Source organism: Tenrec ecaudatus, chromosome 1 (genome assembly GCF_050624435.1).
Source record: "Tenrec ecaudatus isolate mTenEca1 chromosome 1, mTenEca1.hap1, whole genome shotgun sequence".
In the NCBI taxonomy this organism is placed as follows: domain Eukaryota; kingdom Metazoa; phylum Chordata; class Mammalia; order Afrosoricida; family Tenrecidae; genus Tenrec; species Tenrec ecaudatus.
In genome coordinates this window covers 172,178,039-172,195,256 of record NC_134530.1, presented here as the reverse complement: position 1 = coordinate 172,195,256, position 17,218 = coordinate 172,178,039, and the positions used below count along the sequence as shown (strand labels likewise).

The following is a 17,218-nucleotide window of genomic DNA, read 5'->3' as shown; positions in this document are numbered from 1 at the left end:
CGGCGCGCTTAAAGGGGTCGCAAGCCTATTCCGCGGTCGCGCTGAGAGCGGTGGGTCCCAGCCTTCCTCCCGCCCGAGCCTCTCGCACAGCTCATCACGTTGTTTTCGTCGCTTCTTAACCACTGCAATTTTGCCGCTGTGAGGAATCGTCATGTAAACTAGCTGGTCTGCAGGATGCTTTTCCATGGTTACAAATTGAGCATAGTTAAACAGCATGAAAGCGGAGTGGTTGATCGCAAAACGATGTAATTATATATTGTGAAATATATATGTGTTTTCCGATGGTCTTAGGCGACCCCTGTGAAAGGGTCGCTGGACACCCCGCAAAGGGGTCGCGACCCACAGGTTGAGAACCGCTGGCTGGTTTGTTGGCCACCTTGCTTTCCACAACTGACTGTTAGCAAAATTTGCCAGGATTTCGGCAGAACTGCCGCTGGCTCAAGATCTGTAATCTGTCTCTCTCCTATATTCATCTTAAATGGTACGGAAAGTTTCTCCCCAGCTTCTTCACCGAGGACTCCTTAGTCTTACTTTGTTTTCACTCGGCAGTCCGCCTCCGCTAATGCGAAGCTTCACCTATACAAAGACGCACAAATCGAGGCCGTTGGTGGGAGATGTGAAAAGCGGCTGCGGAAGAGACAAATCTCCCAAGCCCAAGAAGCCTCTTCCAACCACCTCGATTCGCTTTATGCCCCACAATTCCTGGCCTTGAGATGCCGCCTGAACTAGACGCCCACTAGCCAAAGACAGTGCTCTCTTGTTCCTTGTTTCAGCGCTATGTGGGTGACACCCACGGCCCAAAGAACCTGGGATAAAGTGCAGGGGCGGGCGGTTGGGGGAAAGGACCCACTTTTATTTATATATAGTTTTCAAGAACCCAAGGACAGAAACTGGTTGCAGGACATTTATTAAGGAGGGTCGGGAGGTGGGAAGCAAGTGATAAAGAGACCTAACTGCAAAAGTCTGGAGCTTTTTCTTGGGTAATGGTGGGGGGAGCCCAGAGCAGCTCCTCTTCCACAATAACACAGAGTCAATGGCATTACTATATTCAAGTCTTATTTATATTTAGCACTCCTGCACTTTTCCTTTCGGGATTTAAATAGCACAAATTCATTTATTTATGCACCAACTAAATGATACTACTTTGCATTTCTATAATGCTTGACAAATCACTTTCATGCTTAGACTTTAGGATTGAAAGGGGCCTTAAAGGCTCTCCAATCCAACCTGGCTTCCAATGCAGGGGTGGGTCTCCTCTGCAGCATCTCTGACGCTGCTCTTGAAGCCTCTGCTCCAACACCTTCACTGAACAGCTCAGAAAACCAGTTCTATTTTGTGCACAGGTTAATCAACAGAAAGTTCTTTCATCAAGAGACAATTTTTGGCTACTGGACTTTCAGTGACCAGACCCTAATTTGGTCTTCTGGAGCTTGACATTAACAAATCCAATGGACACTTTGCCCACTTAACTCTAAATAATCTCATTTAACAAATGTGTCTAGACTTTTTGCCAGCGTCTGAAAGGTGTAGAGTATAGAAAGATGCAGACACATGTATTGTCCTCAGAATCAATACACACACACACAAAGACTCAGTACACAAACGAGCACAATAAGTAGTGTGGCAATCCCAGGAAAGAGGGATAAATAAAAAGGGGTGGAAATAAAACACACGGAGAGCCAGAGCAGAGATACTAGTCAAGCCCCTTATGAATGAGATTTCTCTAAAAGTACCAGAAGGAAGAAGCAGGGTCAAGGCTTGAGGGAGAAAAGGAGCAAGGAAAATGGGAGAACAATTCCAGATGGAAGAATGGAAATGAAGAGTGATCAGAGGGATCCCTAGGAGGAAAACCCTGCCAGCAGTCAGGAGAGCTTTAGGATGGAAGACTTCCCTGGCCAGATTTGTTCCAAATCTTGGCTCCAACCATATAAGCACCATTTACTCCTACCTCCACCCCAAAGTCTTCAGAAAATTCTCGTGATGTACCCAATGGAGCCCATCCCCTTTTCTTTTAAAGCCCTTTACAAACTGGCTCCAACTTCCTATTCAGACTTAAGTTTCCCAAATCGAGTCAAAGTGGATGACATGAGATCTACCTAGAGTATGCACAGAACTTCACAACCTTACCCACACACACGCACACACACTTTCTCACTCATGTCCCATCTACTTGGTTAACCTCCCGACTTCTTCCTTCTTCTTAAAATGGCATGCATCCTCAGGGTTGATCCATATCTAATACTGCCTCTTAGATAGATCTATTACAACTGATCATTCATCAAATGAAATCTATTTTGCTTTAAATATCTCATGGAATTTATTTAATCTTCATGATATTGCAGCTGTGTGTGCCCGCCTTAGTACTTCCAGTAATTTCTCAGCGTTGGTTGTTGATGTTGTCCTCTCAGACGCCTGCAAACTAGAATTTGAACTCCTTGAGGGAGAAACCCCTTATTCTTCTTTCTGAGACCCTCACCCCCATACCTTACATATAACTGGTTTTCAATATAACCTTGGTACCTTGTTCTAAATTGGAATGAGTTTAACCTACTGCTTGAGACACTGAAGAACTTTTTGACAAGGAGGAAAAAGCCAAGAGCCTCTTCCCTGAAGAAAAACTTCTATCTGAGCAGATGGACTGCAGAGGGAATTTTAAAAAATTATTCGCAAAGGATCTTGTTGCCTGCAGAAGTGTGTATACAGCTCGTGGCAGTCAGGATTAACAAGCACTGTCATGTTTTCAGAGTTCTCTCAGGGAAATCCTGCCTTTAGTCCCCAGGATGGTAGGGAACCCTAGAAGGGGATTCCTTGTCAAGGTTTGAGGATTCAGGTTCCCTTGCCCATCTCTTCTTCCCAGAAATGTGTCTGTGTCCCTTTTTCTGTCCCTTTCCCTTGCCACCCCACAACATTCCAGCTTGGGGTAGGGGGAGGCCAGAGGATACAAAGCATCTGTGTATCGGGTGGTATGTGTCCCCCCCCACCCCTCCACCCAGAGCACACAATGCTCCTTCTGCTTTCTGCACTCTGCCCCCCTCTCTACCACCTCTCAATTGCACATGCCAGCCTGTAATTGGTTAGTGACTCGAGACAGCCCCCTCATACTGAGGCCCCAGGGGATTTTAAGCAAGTTCCAGGAACCCCCTCTCAGTTCCTTGTCCCCCACTCTCCCATCCCCACAGGCGCTACTCCGGGCCCCAGCCCCTGCCCCAGCAATGGCTCCCGGGGCTCCCTCGTCCAGCCCCAGCCCTATCCTGGCTGTGCTGCTCTTCGCTTCTTTGGGTAAGTAGACCCACCCAGTCTGGTAGCCCTGAAGCTCAGGTGATCTCTAAGCAACCACCCCACGCCAATATCTTTATCCAATGCTCCTGCGCTACTCTCCGCACCTCCAACCGCAGTCAAAGAAAGAGCAAGCAAGCAAAGGAGGAAGCCAATGTGATATTGGGAGAAAAGGGGGAAATAGGGTTTGGAGAGAGGCAGTAAAGGTCTGCTGTGAAGAGAGTTATTGTAGAGAGCTTTCTTGAGGGCTGAGCTAGGCATGGCGGGGCTCAGTTGGAGAAGCAGTAAAGTGCCCATAAAGCCAAGTGGAGAGTCTGGTAGGAAGCATGAAAATAAGTAGAATAAAACACCTGGATTTTAGTCACCACGCATTGCCTGGCAATACGGAGTAGAAAGAAGAGCGTAAGGTTTCATCCTTCTAAAGCTGTCTTCTTTCGTGTATTGAAGAGCTGCTTCCTCGCCTGGGTCAGGTAAAGAAGAGACGGTCCAAAACAGGGCTAGGTGAATGGATCTCTTCTCTGAGCTACCCAGAAGCCTACTCAGCACAATGTGTGAGCAGTAGGCAACTGAAGAAGGCAAGCTTGCTTAGGATGTTCAAGGTTCTCTGCTGTTAGTTCCTGGATTGAGGATGGAAATCTTCTGGTCTGTCCTGGGATATCCTGAGAAAAAGTTAAGGATAGGGAGAGGCATGCTCAGGGAATCTTGGGGTTCAGAGAGAAAGAACTCTGTCCCAGCACCTGCCCCATTTATGGAACCATTGAGCAAAACTGAGAAGGGCAAGGATGGCTTTTATAATAGGAGGCACATGAAACAAAAGCTAATGAAGAGCCTCATTTGTTACATTTGAGGGTTGCGGGAGGTGAACCAGAGATCTTTTATGTTGAGGTGGGAGACTAAGGTCATGGAAGCAAGGTGGCATGAGTGGCAGCATTAGTCAGACAATGGGGCTTTGTTGGCTTGGTTGCCCACTCCCAACCCTGCAGAACAAAAAGGTCTACAGTCATCCCCACCCAGGAGCCAGCCCACACACATAGTCTCCCTGGAATGACCTTCTTTATGGGTGGGTCTTGGGAGTGGCATTGGTTGAGAGTGGGTGAGGAGAGTGAGGCCTGTAGAATCACTGAGGGTTCACCTGCTCAATCATCTGAGTTCTGGCCTCAAGGCCTTGCTGGGCATCAGAGCCAATGCCGGGTGGGAGAACCTTCCCTCTCTGACCCGTCAGGGCCAGGCTGTGTGGCAGCTGAGAATTTAGCAGGACTTACACCCTCCAGTTATCTCCTTTTTATTTTTCTACATGAAACTTGAGTTTGCCATACTGTGAAATAATATATATATATATACATATATATTTAACTTTATTTTGGACTTAACTTTTTAGCAGAATTCAGTATCTCATCTTTTTCCCTTGAAGCATCTAGTGGTTTCGAATTGCAGACCTTGTGGTTAGAATGGAAAGAACTCGCAAATACGTATTTCTTACACAAGGAAAAAATATAGAGCATAATGCAATATATTTAAGAAGAATAAAATCCCGGAAAGGAAAACTACACACACACACACACACACACACACATATATGATGCTGAGTTTAATGTTTAGGGAAAAGATACACAGTAACGTGGTAATACAGGTTGTGCCTGGGACAGGACTACAGATAGAGAATTGGTCGAGAGATGCTAAGGATGACTTTAGCTTATCTCTATTGCTTGAATAGCTTATAAGACAAATGCAATGTTTTGCCTGTATAATGTGTAATAAATAAAAGTACAATTTAAAGCTCGTGTCTAAGAGAAAGCTTTAAAAGACTCTGAGCCAAAGGGAAAGTGAGACTTGGAAATAGAACGCAGCCTCTGGAAGTTCTCCAGAGAGTTCTGTTATCGTTGATTTCATTTCCTCCACAGAACCTGCTGAAAAGCTTGGCCTGCGACAGGATGTACGCTCATCGATTCAGTTAGTCTAGAGATATTTCTGCCTCACAGTGGCGACACTAGAGGGGTGCAGGGGTGCGGGTAGTACTCCCTGGTGACACCAAAATGACCCCATGGTTCACAGTGGCGGTAGATGCCGGAGGACTGGCCAAGGTGCCCACCGTTGGGAAGAGAACAGTTTCTGTCTGGGCCACAGTCGGAGAGGCGGAGCTACGGGGATCCAGGGGGGCTCGGCATAGAGGGGTGGAGCTTGGCCCAACGACAGGGCCGGGCTGCTCCGCCCACCAAGAGGTTCGCCGGCCGCCCCGCCCCTGCCCAGAGGAGGCGGATGTTACCTTGAACTACGTACATCGCTGGGTGGTACCAACCTTAGGGACTCCACTGACCGCAGAATTGATCGTTTCTGCTCCGTCTTTGTTATGGCCACTGACTTGTCTGTCACTCAGCTTTCGACTTCCTGTTGATCACTATCCTCTCTGGACTCCCACGTGTATCTGATCCCCATTATGTGTTTGCAGTGCTGTCCCCTGCCCAGGCCATCGTGGTTTACACGGACAGGGAGGTCCATGGTGCTGTGGGCTCCCGGGTGACCCTGCACTGCTCCTTCTGGTCCAGCGAGTGGGTCTCAGATGACATCTCCTTCACCTGGCGCTACCAGCCCGAAGGCGGCCGCGATGCCATCTCGGTGAGCCCCTGAGGGAGCCCACCCAGGAGTGAGGAGGCTGAAAGGCGAGCTTCAAAGAGCCCCAGAAAAGAACCTGGGTTAAGAAGGGGAAACTCGTTTGAGAGTTCAAACCTCAACTTTGGCGAGCTGAATGGCAGTTCTTGTCACTCTGGCCAGGACCTAGCTACACTCTTCCCTCTACCAGCATCCAGAACCCTGCCACCCCCTCTCCCTTCGGATCCCTCCCCCTCAAGCCAGAGCTAAGCTTTGATAGCCCTGCCCTCACCACCGCCCTCTCCCGCGCTTCCCCTCTTCCCTCTCAGATCTTCCACTATGCCAAGGGGCAACCCTACATCGATGAGGTCGGGACCTTCAAAGAACGCATTCAATGGGTAGGGGACCCTCGATGGAAGGATGGTTCCATTATCATACACAACCTGGACTATAGCGACAACGGCACTTTCACCTGTGACGTCAAGAACCCACCAGACATAGTGGGCAAGACCTCTCAGGTCACGCTCTACGTCTTCGAAAAAGGTGTGAGGCAGTGGGGGTTGGGGATCAGGGAGGTGGTCCCAAGTAGCCCAAGACCTTAGGTTCTGAGGCTTCTAAGGCTTAGAAGATCGGACTGCAAGGCTCGGGAAGAGGCAGAACCCAGGGCCGGGGCCCCGCGACGCTAGGAAGGGGGGCGGGTCCTACATTCCCAAGCGCAGGAAAGCAGTGTGGGGGGCTGGGCACTACGGGAGCAGGCCTTGCTCATCTCCCCGCAACCCCCACCCCCGCCTTTGTCCGTTCTCTCCCAGTGCCAACTAGGTACGGCGTTGTGCTGGGGGCTGTGATCGGGGGTGTCCTAGGGGGGGTGCTGTTGCTGCTGCTACTCTTCTACCTGGTGCGGTACTGCTGGCTGCGCAGGCAGGCCGCCCTCCAGAGGCGACTCAGGTAAGAGGCGGAGGAGCGTGATTCCTCTGCCCCCCTACCCTGCTAGAGCCCTTTTGGGGGGAAGTTGCGCTAGTGGGGGAGGGCCTAAGGAAGAAGGGAATGAGTGGTTCCCTCGGGTAGGGATTCCGCGCTCTGGTGGGTCCAAACCCATAGCACCCCTTTTCCTGCAGTGCCATGGAGAAGGGAAGATTTCACAAGTCTGGAAAGGACTCGTCTAAGCGCGGCCGGCAGGTTAGAGGGACTCGGGCCGACGGAAGGGGTGGGAAAGCCCTCGTTAAGCCCCACCCCTCTCCCAGGCAGGCTGATTGACGTGTACACGCCCCTCCCCCCGCCCCCAGACGCCAGTCCTGTACGCCATGCTGGACCACAGCAGAAGCACCAAAGCGGCCAGTGAGAAGAAGTCCAAAGGGCTGGGGGAGTCTCGCAAGGATAAGAAATAGCGGTTAGCGGGCCGGGCGGGGGGTCGGGGGTCAGGGGCGGAGCCCTCCAAAAGCTCTCCAAAGGTGGTGGTCATCGAGATGGAGCTGCAGAAGGATGAGCAGAGCTCCGAGCTCCGCCCTGCGGTCAAGTCCCCCAGCAGAACCAGCCTCAAGAACGCCCTCAAGAACATGATGGGTCTGGACTCCGACAAATGATCGCCACCCCACCCCCACCCAGGCCCTGCCCGAGCACGGGGACCTAGGCTCCTCTTACCCCGTCTAGGTGCTTTCCTCCCTGGCTCCCCAGTCCTGCCCACCTCGTCCCTCCCTTTGAGATGTAAGTTTCATTACAAAAAGGCATTCCCCAGTCCGTTCATCGTCTCTTCCATCTTCACCCCCTGGCTCTCCGGGACTCCATGACCTGATCCTACCCATCTACCCCAGCCAAGGACTGTGTGTTTGGTGCCCAACTCTTGGGTACTGAGAAGAAAGGGACCTTGATTAAGCCCGCCCCACCCCCACTTTCCAACTTGGGAAGGCCACGTGGCATTCTGTTCCCCTACACCCAGCCTGTGGCTCCTTCCTGTCCGCTCCACCCTACATCGGAGGCCCAGTCCCATACTCTGTCCTCCCAGCTAACACCCAGATCACCCAGGTCAGGTTCTCCTTCGTGGTTTATTTAGGTTGCTCCAATCCACTTTTTTTTCTTTTTCCACTTGTGCCCACGATCTGCCCTCTCTCCTCATGACTGAGAACCAATGACGTCATGTGCCTTTTTCAGTTCCCCACCTCCACTAAGCCCCAAATGGAGAGCCAGTCCAAGAGCCAAGTCCTGGGGTGCCCAGATCCTCAACCTCAGCGACAGAATTAGTGACCCCTTTGGAGCACAGTTCTGGGACTATGGATTTTGGGGGGAGGACAGAGAGACTATGGACCCTCACTGGTCAGGGGTGGAAGAGGGGGCAAGCAAGCCTTAAGAAATGGTTTTTAAACAATCAAACTCAATGAGAAATGGGGGAGAAAGGGAAGAGACGGTACTCCTGGCCACAGGGGATTCTTAGGATTTTTCTACATTCTGTATATTTCTTCTCAAACACCCAAATGCCCCTAAATGTTTAATAAACACTGACATTTCCAAAATCCACTGCCTCTATCTCTCATTCGCTGCTCCCAAGGAAGTAATCCCTGCCTCTCACCTCACTCCCAGTCTGTGGTTCCCCCTTTCATGTTCCTTCCCACCCCTCATGTCTTCCCCTCCAGCTCTGGCTTCAGATGTCAAGAGTTCAGTTTTATGGTTTGGGCGCACACAGTACAATGGGAAGAACACTGAGATAGGTTCACAAGACAAATAGGTACACTCAACAAATATCCAGTGAGCTTCTACGAGTACTACATGCTACACAAGGTTGGCTGTTCGAACCCACCCAGGAGCCACGTGGAGGAGATTCTCAAGTTTAAGGCCAAGAAAATGCAAGGGAGCCGTTCTACCCTGTGACACCATGATGTTGCCTTGAGTTGCCATCCACTTCACAGCAATCGGTTTTGGCTTTTGCTGCTCTAAACAGCATGTCAGATTTTGTGTTTACATCAGTTAAAATATAGAATCCTTGAATTGTCAAACATCTCCGTCACTCACTAGCAGTGAGGCCCAGGCTTAGTTACTTGATGTTGGTGAGCTTGTTTCCACATTTGTAAACAATTGAAGTGATGCTGCCTGACTTGTTTAATTCCCAGAGTCCCTGTGATAATCAGATGAGGTCTTGTGTATGGAAACTTGTAAACTAGAAATCCATATACAACTAGGAAATACTAGGGGTCAGCCCCTTGAAGATGCTGCTAGCTCCTGCCAAAAGGAGCCTATTTTACAAATTAATGAGCCCAATCCACCCTTTTAAACACCCACAACTCTGTTTTAGGCATACACCATCATTTGAGGCACCCACCACCCTCCAGTTAATTTGGACTCAGAGCAGTCCGACTGCTCCATGAGGTTGCTGGGGGCGCAGACTTCACACTTTTCTCCTATGGTGGGTTTGAGGAGCTGCCAGTGGGTTTGAGCTGCTGACCTTACCATTCACAGCCCAATGCTTAACCCACTGTGCCATTGGTGCTCCTTCTAGAAATACCTATTAGCTAGTTTACTGGTATGCCAACTTAGGGTATATACTAAATACGTCTATCCCTAGGGGAACTGATGTCAGAAAAAGAAGACTCCCATGAGTCATTTATTTCCCTTGTTAAGAGGGTAAAGATAAGATTTTGAACACCAGCTTTGCCAAAATTAGAGTGCTTCCATTATTTTAATGGGTCTCTAACACTCCTTTTAAAAGAAAAATAAATATGACATCATTTAATATAAAATCTAAATGATTCTATAGAGCTTTTTTAAGGTGAGAGATGAAGTTCATAATTCAAGGTCAAGAATGTCAAAGATAAAGACTCCTCAGGAGTTGGGATGCTAAATGCCCACTATTCATTAGATAGTTGCAGCTGGGTGCTCTGCTTAAGTTCCCTGACTGTTCAGAGAGTCAAATGAGACATTGTCTCACTAAAGAGATTTCACATAGCCCAAAGATTATCAGCCACCTGCATTTGATAAGCCGATGGTTTTAATAGTTTGATTCTATCCGAGTTCCTGGCACCCAGGAACAGCATTTTGCAACTTTTCCACCATGCATTTTCACAAACACAGCACCTTTCCATGAGTTATCCGGATGCTGCCTGTCTTCCTCAATTCCAACAACTCCCCTCCTTTCTCTTCTCCACAACAAAACATTCAATAAATGCTAAAATAATAATTAAGATAAGGGGGGGCACGCGGAGTGGCAATGGTACATGGGAAACTTCAGTTCACCCTAATAACTACTTGCAAATAAATAATTAAGAATCCGCAGTGAGTTATTAATAGCTAAGTAACATGAATTTTGACCAGACATGTGAGCATCTTATTTTTTACTTGGGTATTTTTTTAATTAATAATTTTATGGGGAGCTCTTACAGAGCTACTCTATCTTTCAAATTTTATTTATGTCGTTATTAAAAGCTGCTTCCAACATTAAATATATATATAAAACCCAATTTAATTTATAAATATACAGGTTTCTGAGATTGTAACTCTTTACAGGAATAGAAAACCTTATAACATCATCTTTCTTCCACAGAGTGGCTGGTAGTTTGTAACAGCTGATCTTGCAGTTAGCAGCCCAATATGTAATCCACTACACAACCAGGGCTTCTACCAATTAAACATTGCAAATGAAATAATTCATCACTATTAAGAGTTTATTCCAAGAATGCAAGAATGGTTAATTATTGAGAAATCTAACAAATTTATTATATTAGCTTAGGGAATAAATCTAGTTATATTTCAATGTTTTTAAAGATGTAAAAACTTGGTAAGATTCAGTGGCCATTCCTAACTAATACTTTGGGTAAATAAAAATAAATGATCTAAATATGAAGAAAATGCTCTTCTTAAATCATGAAAAGTGAAAAAATTTATCAAACTTGAAACACTTGAGATTGTCATTAAAATAGAAAATGAGACCATACATGTACTACCATTAATAATCACTATTGCTTTGAAAATTTTAGTGTAATAATAAGTCCAAAACAAGATACAGCTTGGATATTTACTAGAAAAAAAATCTTAATTTGTAGAGGAACTAATGCTTCCCAAGGAAAGCTATAAGACTCAAGTAGAAAGCTGCTAAACTAATAAATCAATTTGGTGATGCGGTTATAAAATAGGATTCGTGAGATGTATGTCTAGAAACTTGGTTGGCAATGGGAAAGGCAGTGTTGGAGTGAAATGAAGAATCCATTCACAAGAGCAAAAGGAACGAAACAAAAAATTAACAAGAATGACTCAATATCTGTATGAAGAAAATGCATTAAAGAACTTAAATAAAATACAATTAAGTAAGAAAACATCATGTTCCACTCTCTTAAGGAATATTGAGTAGAATAAAATGTCTGTCCTCCATCCATGATAGCAATATTCCACTAGGAATTTCAATGGACCCTTTGGAACTGGGCCAAACTGTTTTGAAGTCCATATGGATGAATAAGGATGCAAGTGTTGCCAGGAACATTCCGAACAAGAAAGACAGTAATGAAAGGCTCATATTACCACATTGTAAAACTTACTATAAAACTACTGTAATTAAACCGGATAAGAGGAGCAGGTCTAAACAAATAGATCATTGGAACAAAATAGAGAGTCCAGAAACATGCAAATAAATATGATAATATATCATATTGCAAAAATAGCATTTTGGCTCAGTGGTAAAGAGTACATTATTTAATAAAACATTGGCACAGTTGATTATAAGACCGGAAGAAAACAAATTGAGCTCTTTATCTCACACCATTTACAAAAATAAAATGAAAAAAATACATGTACCAGAAGTAAATAAGAATATTTGTTTAATCTCCATTGGGAAAGACCTTTACTAAATGCCATGGAATTGGTTCTGACTCATAGTGCCCCTGTAGAACAGAATAAGAAATGCTCCTTCGGGCTTTTGGGATCATATCTTTACAGGAGCTGAACACCTCATCTTTCTCCGAAGGAGCGGCTGGTGGGTTTCAACTGCTGATGTTGCTGTCAGCAGCCCATAGTATCTGCCCACTATGCCATCAGAGATCTTGGGAAAGGCCTTTAGGTACATAAAATTCTTAACCTCTTAAATGGCTATAAAAACACATGAGTCAAGGAGCCCTGGTGGCCTAGTGGGCTTGACACTGAGCTGCTTACCACAAGGTCAATGGTCCCAGACAGTGAGTTTGGGTTCCAGTAGCATCTTGGGACCTGAGCATCCTCATTTCAAAAACTTTCTGTTTCTTTATGCCCACCAAGCCTTGAGGATGATATCCATGCTCAGAGCAGCCAATGCACAGAAAGGACCGTGTGGCCGGCCCCACTACAAGACCCGACATCCCTGACTGGTATGGGAATTGCACCCACTCTGATCCCACCACAATGAAGAAAACACTAAGGGCGTGCAACAGAACAGCAAGGGGACAGATCAAGGAAGTGCTCAGGGAGTACCAAAAATAGTCCTTGGGGCCAGAGCATGGTACTCCATCAGATTCAGGAAAACACTCCTAAAGGTCAAGAAACAGACCTTGAACTATTTACAGGCTTTTCTCTTTTTTTGTCATTGTTCTTTTGTTTTGTTGCTTTGTTTTACTCTGTCTTGTTTTTGTGCATATTATTATCTCTGCAGGTCTGTCTAGATACGATAGGCTGGATACACAATCCGGAGGAGAAAACAATCGACCTATGGTTCCAGGGGAACATGGGAGAGGGGGAGGTGGGGGGAAAGGAAGTGGTGATAACAAACCCAGGGACAAAGGAACAACAAGTGATCCAAAATTAGTGGTGAGAAGGTTGTAAGAGGCCTGGTAGGGCTTGATCAAGGGCAATGTAACCAAGAGGAATTAATGAAACCCAAATGAAGGGTGAACATGCTAGTAGGACAAGAGGAAAGTAAAAGGAAATAGCAGAAAGAGCTAGGAGGCAAAGGGCATTTATAGAGGTCTAGATAATGGCATGTACATATGTAAATATATTTATATATGATGATGGGGAAATATGTCTGTGCATATATTTATATGTTTAGTATTAAGGTAGCAGATGGACATTGGGCCTCCACTCAAGTACTCCCTCCGTGTAAGAATACTTGTTGTGTTAAACTGGCATTCTGTGATGGTCACCTTCCCGACATAATCACTGAAGACAAATGGGTGCATAAACAAATATGGTGAAGAAAACTGATGGAGCCCGGCTATCAAAAGATATAGTATCTGGGGTCTTAGAGGCTTGAAGGTAAACAAGCAGCCATCTAGTTCAGAAGCAACAAAGCCCACATAGAAGAAGCACACCAGCCTGTGTGATCACGAGGTGTCGCAGGGATCAGGTATCATGCATCAAAGGCAAAAAAAAAAAGTATATCATTGAGAATGAGGGGCAGTGCAGAGTGGGGACCCAAAGCCCATCTGTAGACAAATGGACATCTCCTTACAGAAGGGTCGCGGGAGGAGACGAACCAGTCAGGGTGCAGGGTAGCAACAATGAAAAATACAACTTTCCTCTAGTTCTTAAATGCTTCCTCCCCCCACTATCATGATCCCAATTCTACCTCACAAACCTGGCTAGACCAGAGGATGTACACTGATAACGATAGGAACTGGAAACACAGGGAATCCAGGACAGATGAACTATTCAGGACCAGTGGTTAGAGTGGTGATACTGGGAGGGTGAAGGGAAGGTGGAGTAGAAAGGGGGAACTGATTACAAGGATCTACATATAACCCCCTCCCTGGGGGACAGACAACAGAAAAGTGGAGATGTGGACAGTGTAAGACATGATATTAGATCTCTCTGGAGATAGAGCTGTACCTCGGTCCCTGGCTCCACGCGAGAAAGAATTCACGCCGAAGCCTGGTTCGTGATCCAAGTGAGTTTTATGAGAGAAGAAGTTTCAGGTTTACACAGCACCCATAGGACTCCTCCCGACCATGCAGCCTGGTTCTCTCTCAAGTTCTCCCTCCCGACTCTAGTCATCTGCCTTTTCAAGGATTCCACGGGGAGGCGTGGCGGACACGACCCCATTGGCTGAATTGAATTCACCTGGCCCAGGTGGGCCAATCCAGGTTTAGTGCCCGCCCATGCCTACAAGTGGGAAACCAGAGCCTCTGAGCATGTGCAGTGCGCTGCTCTTTGTTTCAGTGCTTGGCTCTCTGGGCATGCGTTAATGGACATTCCCATTCCCATCCCTGTCTGTCTAACAATGACAAAATAATAATAATTTGTAAAACTATCAAGGGTTCATGAGGGGGAGAGAGGGAGAGAGAGGAAAGATGAGGAACTGATGATACCAAGGGCTCAAGTAGAAGGAAAATGCTTCGAGAATGGTGATGGCAACAAATGTACAAATGTGCTTGACACAATGCATGGATGTGTGGATTGTGATAAGAGTTGTATGGACCCCCAATAAAATGATGGAAAAAAACCCCACACGAGTCAGAAATTACTTGATGGCAGTGAGTTTTGGTTAAATAACATCAGATAATCAGCAACTGTGGAGAAATATACAACACACAGAAAATATTCTCCCCCACACAACATATTCCAGTATCTCCTATGTTCTACTTTATAGCTTCAGCTCCATCTCTTAGGTTCCCGTTATAGTTAAACTCCTTGAAAAAATCTAGGGGTGCAACAGTTAAGGGCTCTGCTACTAACTAAAAGGTTGGCAGTTCGGACCCACCTAGCAGCTCCTCTGGGGAAAGAGCTGACAATCTGCTCCTGTGCAGATCACGACTTTGTTCTACTGTCACATGGGATTGTTGAGAGTTGAACGCCATCCAAGGACACCTAATAGCATCTCCAGTGTCTCCCAGACTCTCTTCAACTTACTCCACCCGTACTTCTTTTTTATTTAATTCCTAAAACTATTTTATTCAAAAAATATGTACTTTGTCTTTCCGTAACAGGCAGCTATTTTAAAAATTATTTAACTGGCACATTTTAGAATAATATGTAAACAAATTAATAGCAACTAACAGTATTAATGGCACATTCAAGAACTTGTATTTTAAATTACATTCCTGACAAGTCCCTTTTTATATGAATTCAAATTCCATGGTTATCCACAAAATCACCAATTAGGTTTCAATATTTTCTTAATTTTACTTGTTAACAAGTATTTTGTCAACTTTATCTTTATTTTTCAAAATTAATAAAACCTAGACACATGAGATTCCTAAACAAAGATACCAAAACATAATATTCAGTAAGATGTTTTTCTAGCCAACCTACCACAACTAATTATTTCCTAAGTTGATTTCTGAAATTCACCTAGATGTACTGTTCCTGTCTTTTATAAATATTTTAGTGTTTCTCAAAAGTGCTCAAAAGCAGATTTTTTTAATGATCATAAGTCACTAAAGAACTTCGCAAAATAAATTTTTCAGGATCAACATATATGACATCAATAAATGTTAGCATCCATAATACATCTAATTCATGATCTCACTTATTTTTGGTCATTTCATCATTTCAATCTCTTAGAAAAATGTGGACCCAGATAGAATACTACCTTTTCACAAATCACTTACTTAAACCTTAAGCTCATTTGCATCAGGAAATGGACTAATTTAAAGGCAGGTTTCCAGAAAACTTACCTGGACATTAATCTAATAGAGTTACTTGTAAAACAAGATAAAATGAAGAAGCTATAAAAATACAGCATGCAATAAATAATGAAACTCTAATGCCATACTGTGGTGCAACAGAGAATACAAATGAAAAAATATATATATTTTAAGTTGTAGGTGCATCGTAAGCAAGAAGATTCAGGAATTATAATGATTGAACAATATAAGCACCTAACTATTTTTTTTAAATTTTAATGCTGGTAAGTGACTTATTGTCATGTGAACTATTTGCTCCTTCAGGACTGCTACGTGATGTCTCAAACATCAATATGAATTCCATGTTTTGAAGACAGCACTTGTCTGGTCCCTGTTAGACACATAACAAATGAGCAGATGTGAGGTAAAGAGGATGTGATGATTGCATACAGCCAGAATGGTACTGGAGAAGTTTTGCCAAATGACCATAACCACAAGGCATGGCGGATTCCATCACGGACGTGGTGTGAAGTCCAGGATATAAATAACATCCAGGGCAGGAAGCACAATGAGTCTTTGAACTTGAAGAGCCGCATAGCAAACTTCAGGGTCAGAGCCACAATGGGTATCGCAGTAGAGCAGTGGAGGAAAGGTCTTCTCGGAAGAGTCAGTGCAGCCTTTAAAGATAAGGATCCAACTAGAAAAAATGGTCTATATCAATAATGGAGGCTAGAAATCCAGCTAAAATTATTTCTCCCAAGTCATTCTTTTTCTTGACTCCCTAATGACCACGGCCCATGACCACATGCCAATCACACAAAGTATGGCATTATCTGAGAGGGCACGAAGCCAGGCATTTTGCTGAATTGTGGAAAACTGAAGAAGTCTATCAGCTATTAGGCAAAAGATGCCCAGACCAAGGCTGGAAGGAAGAGATTCAGTGCTACATGACTGGAGCAAAGCATGGGTCTTCTCAATCTCCGATGCCATCACAAGTAATATGTCAGAAGGTGCTAGAAGCCACCAGGAAACAAGCAGCCTGCTTTTGTTTGCATTTCTGCCACCCTTCCAGACTGCGGCTCGGTCGCTGCCCGCCTCCGGCTCCTCACCTCCACCCGTACTTCTATCCCCATTACACCACTGAACCTGCTTATCTCAAAAGATGTTAATGATGTCCACTTCGCCAAATGATCAATTTTAAGTCTTTATCTTCCCACCTGCATGCAAACTTATGGGCTACTTCCTCCTCCTAGGAAAACGACTTCTTTTCTTTTCCTTGAAACACATTCTCCGTGTTTTCCCTTTACCTATTTGAGAAAGATATGAATCCATGTTAAAGAAGAGATTGCAGCAATATGGACGTCATCTGTCTTAGTGATCCAGAGCTGCTATAACAGAAAGCCCACATGTGGAGGACCTCAACAGAAACTCAGTTCATCACAAATTCAGGACCTAGAAGTCCAAATGCAGCAGAGTGCCAGCTCTAGAGCAAAGTGCGCTCTCTCTCTCTCTCTCTCTCTCTCTCTCTCTCTCTCTCGCTCTCTCTCCTTTCTCTCTCTCTCTCTCTCTCTCTCTGCCTCTCTCTCTCTCTCCTTTCTCTCTCCTTTCTCTCTCTCTCTCTCTCTCTCTCTGCCTCTCTGCGCATGTCAATTCTGAAGGAAGAACCTTGTTTCTTTTTGAGCTTCTGTTTCTGAGTGATCTTCAGTCATCACGTTTAGTTTCCTTGAGGATGTGGTTTGCATATTAGCTGTCATCTCTGATATTTGGGTAAAAATAAGAACTAACTTCCTATTTGATGCTGCTCTCATATTAGGCAAACTGCCCACATCCTGCTTAATTAAGAAAATAGA

The 17,218-nt window shown here is 45.2% G+C and overlaps 1 protein-coding gene and 1 pseudogene across 1 annotated transcript; one reads left to right on the top strand and one right to left on the bottom strand.

Moving 5' to 3' along the window:
* Positions 1-21: 21 nt before the first annotated feature.
* Positions 22-8,320, top strand: MPZ (myelin protein zero). Its single transcript, XM_075540453.1, has 7 exons — positions 22-50; positions 3,180-3,279; positions 5,723-5,889; positions 6,192-6,405; positions 6,672-6,807; positions 6,978-7,038; positions 7,146-8,320. Exons 2-7 carry the CDS (start codon positions 3,213-3,215, stop codon positions 7,245-7,247), a joined length of 747 nt encoding a protein of 248 aa, XP_075396568.1. The 5' UTR covers positions 22-50; positions 3,180-3,212; the 3' UTR covers positions 7,248-8,320.
* A 7,389-nt stretch (positions 8,321-15,709) lies between these two features.
* Positions 15,710-16,358, bottom strand: LOC142437170 (transmembrane protein 267 pseudogene; annotated as a pseudogene).
* Between the last annotated feature and the right edge of the window lie 860 nt (positions 16,359-17,218).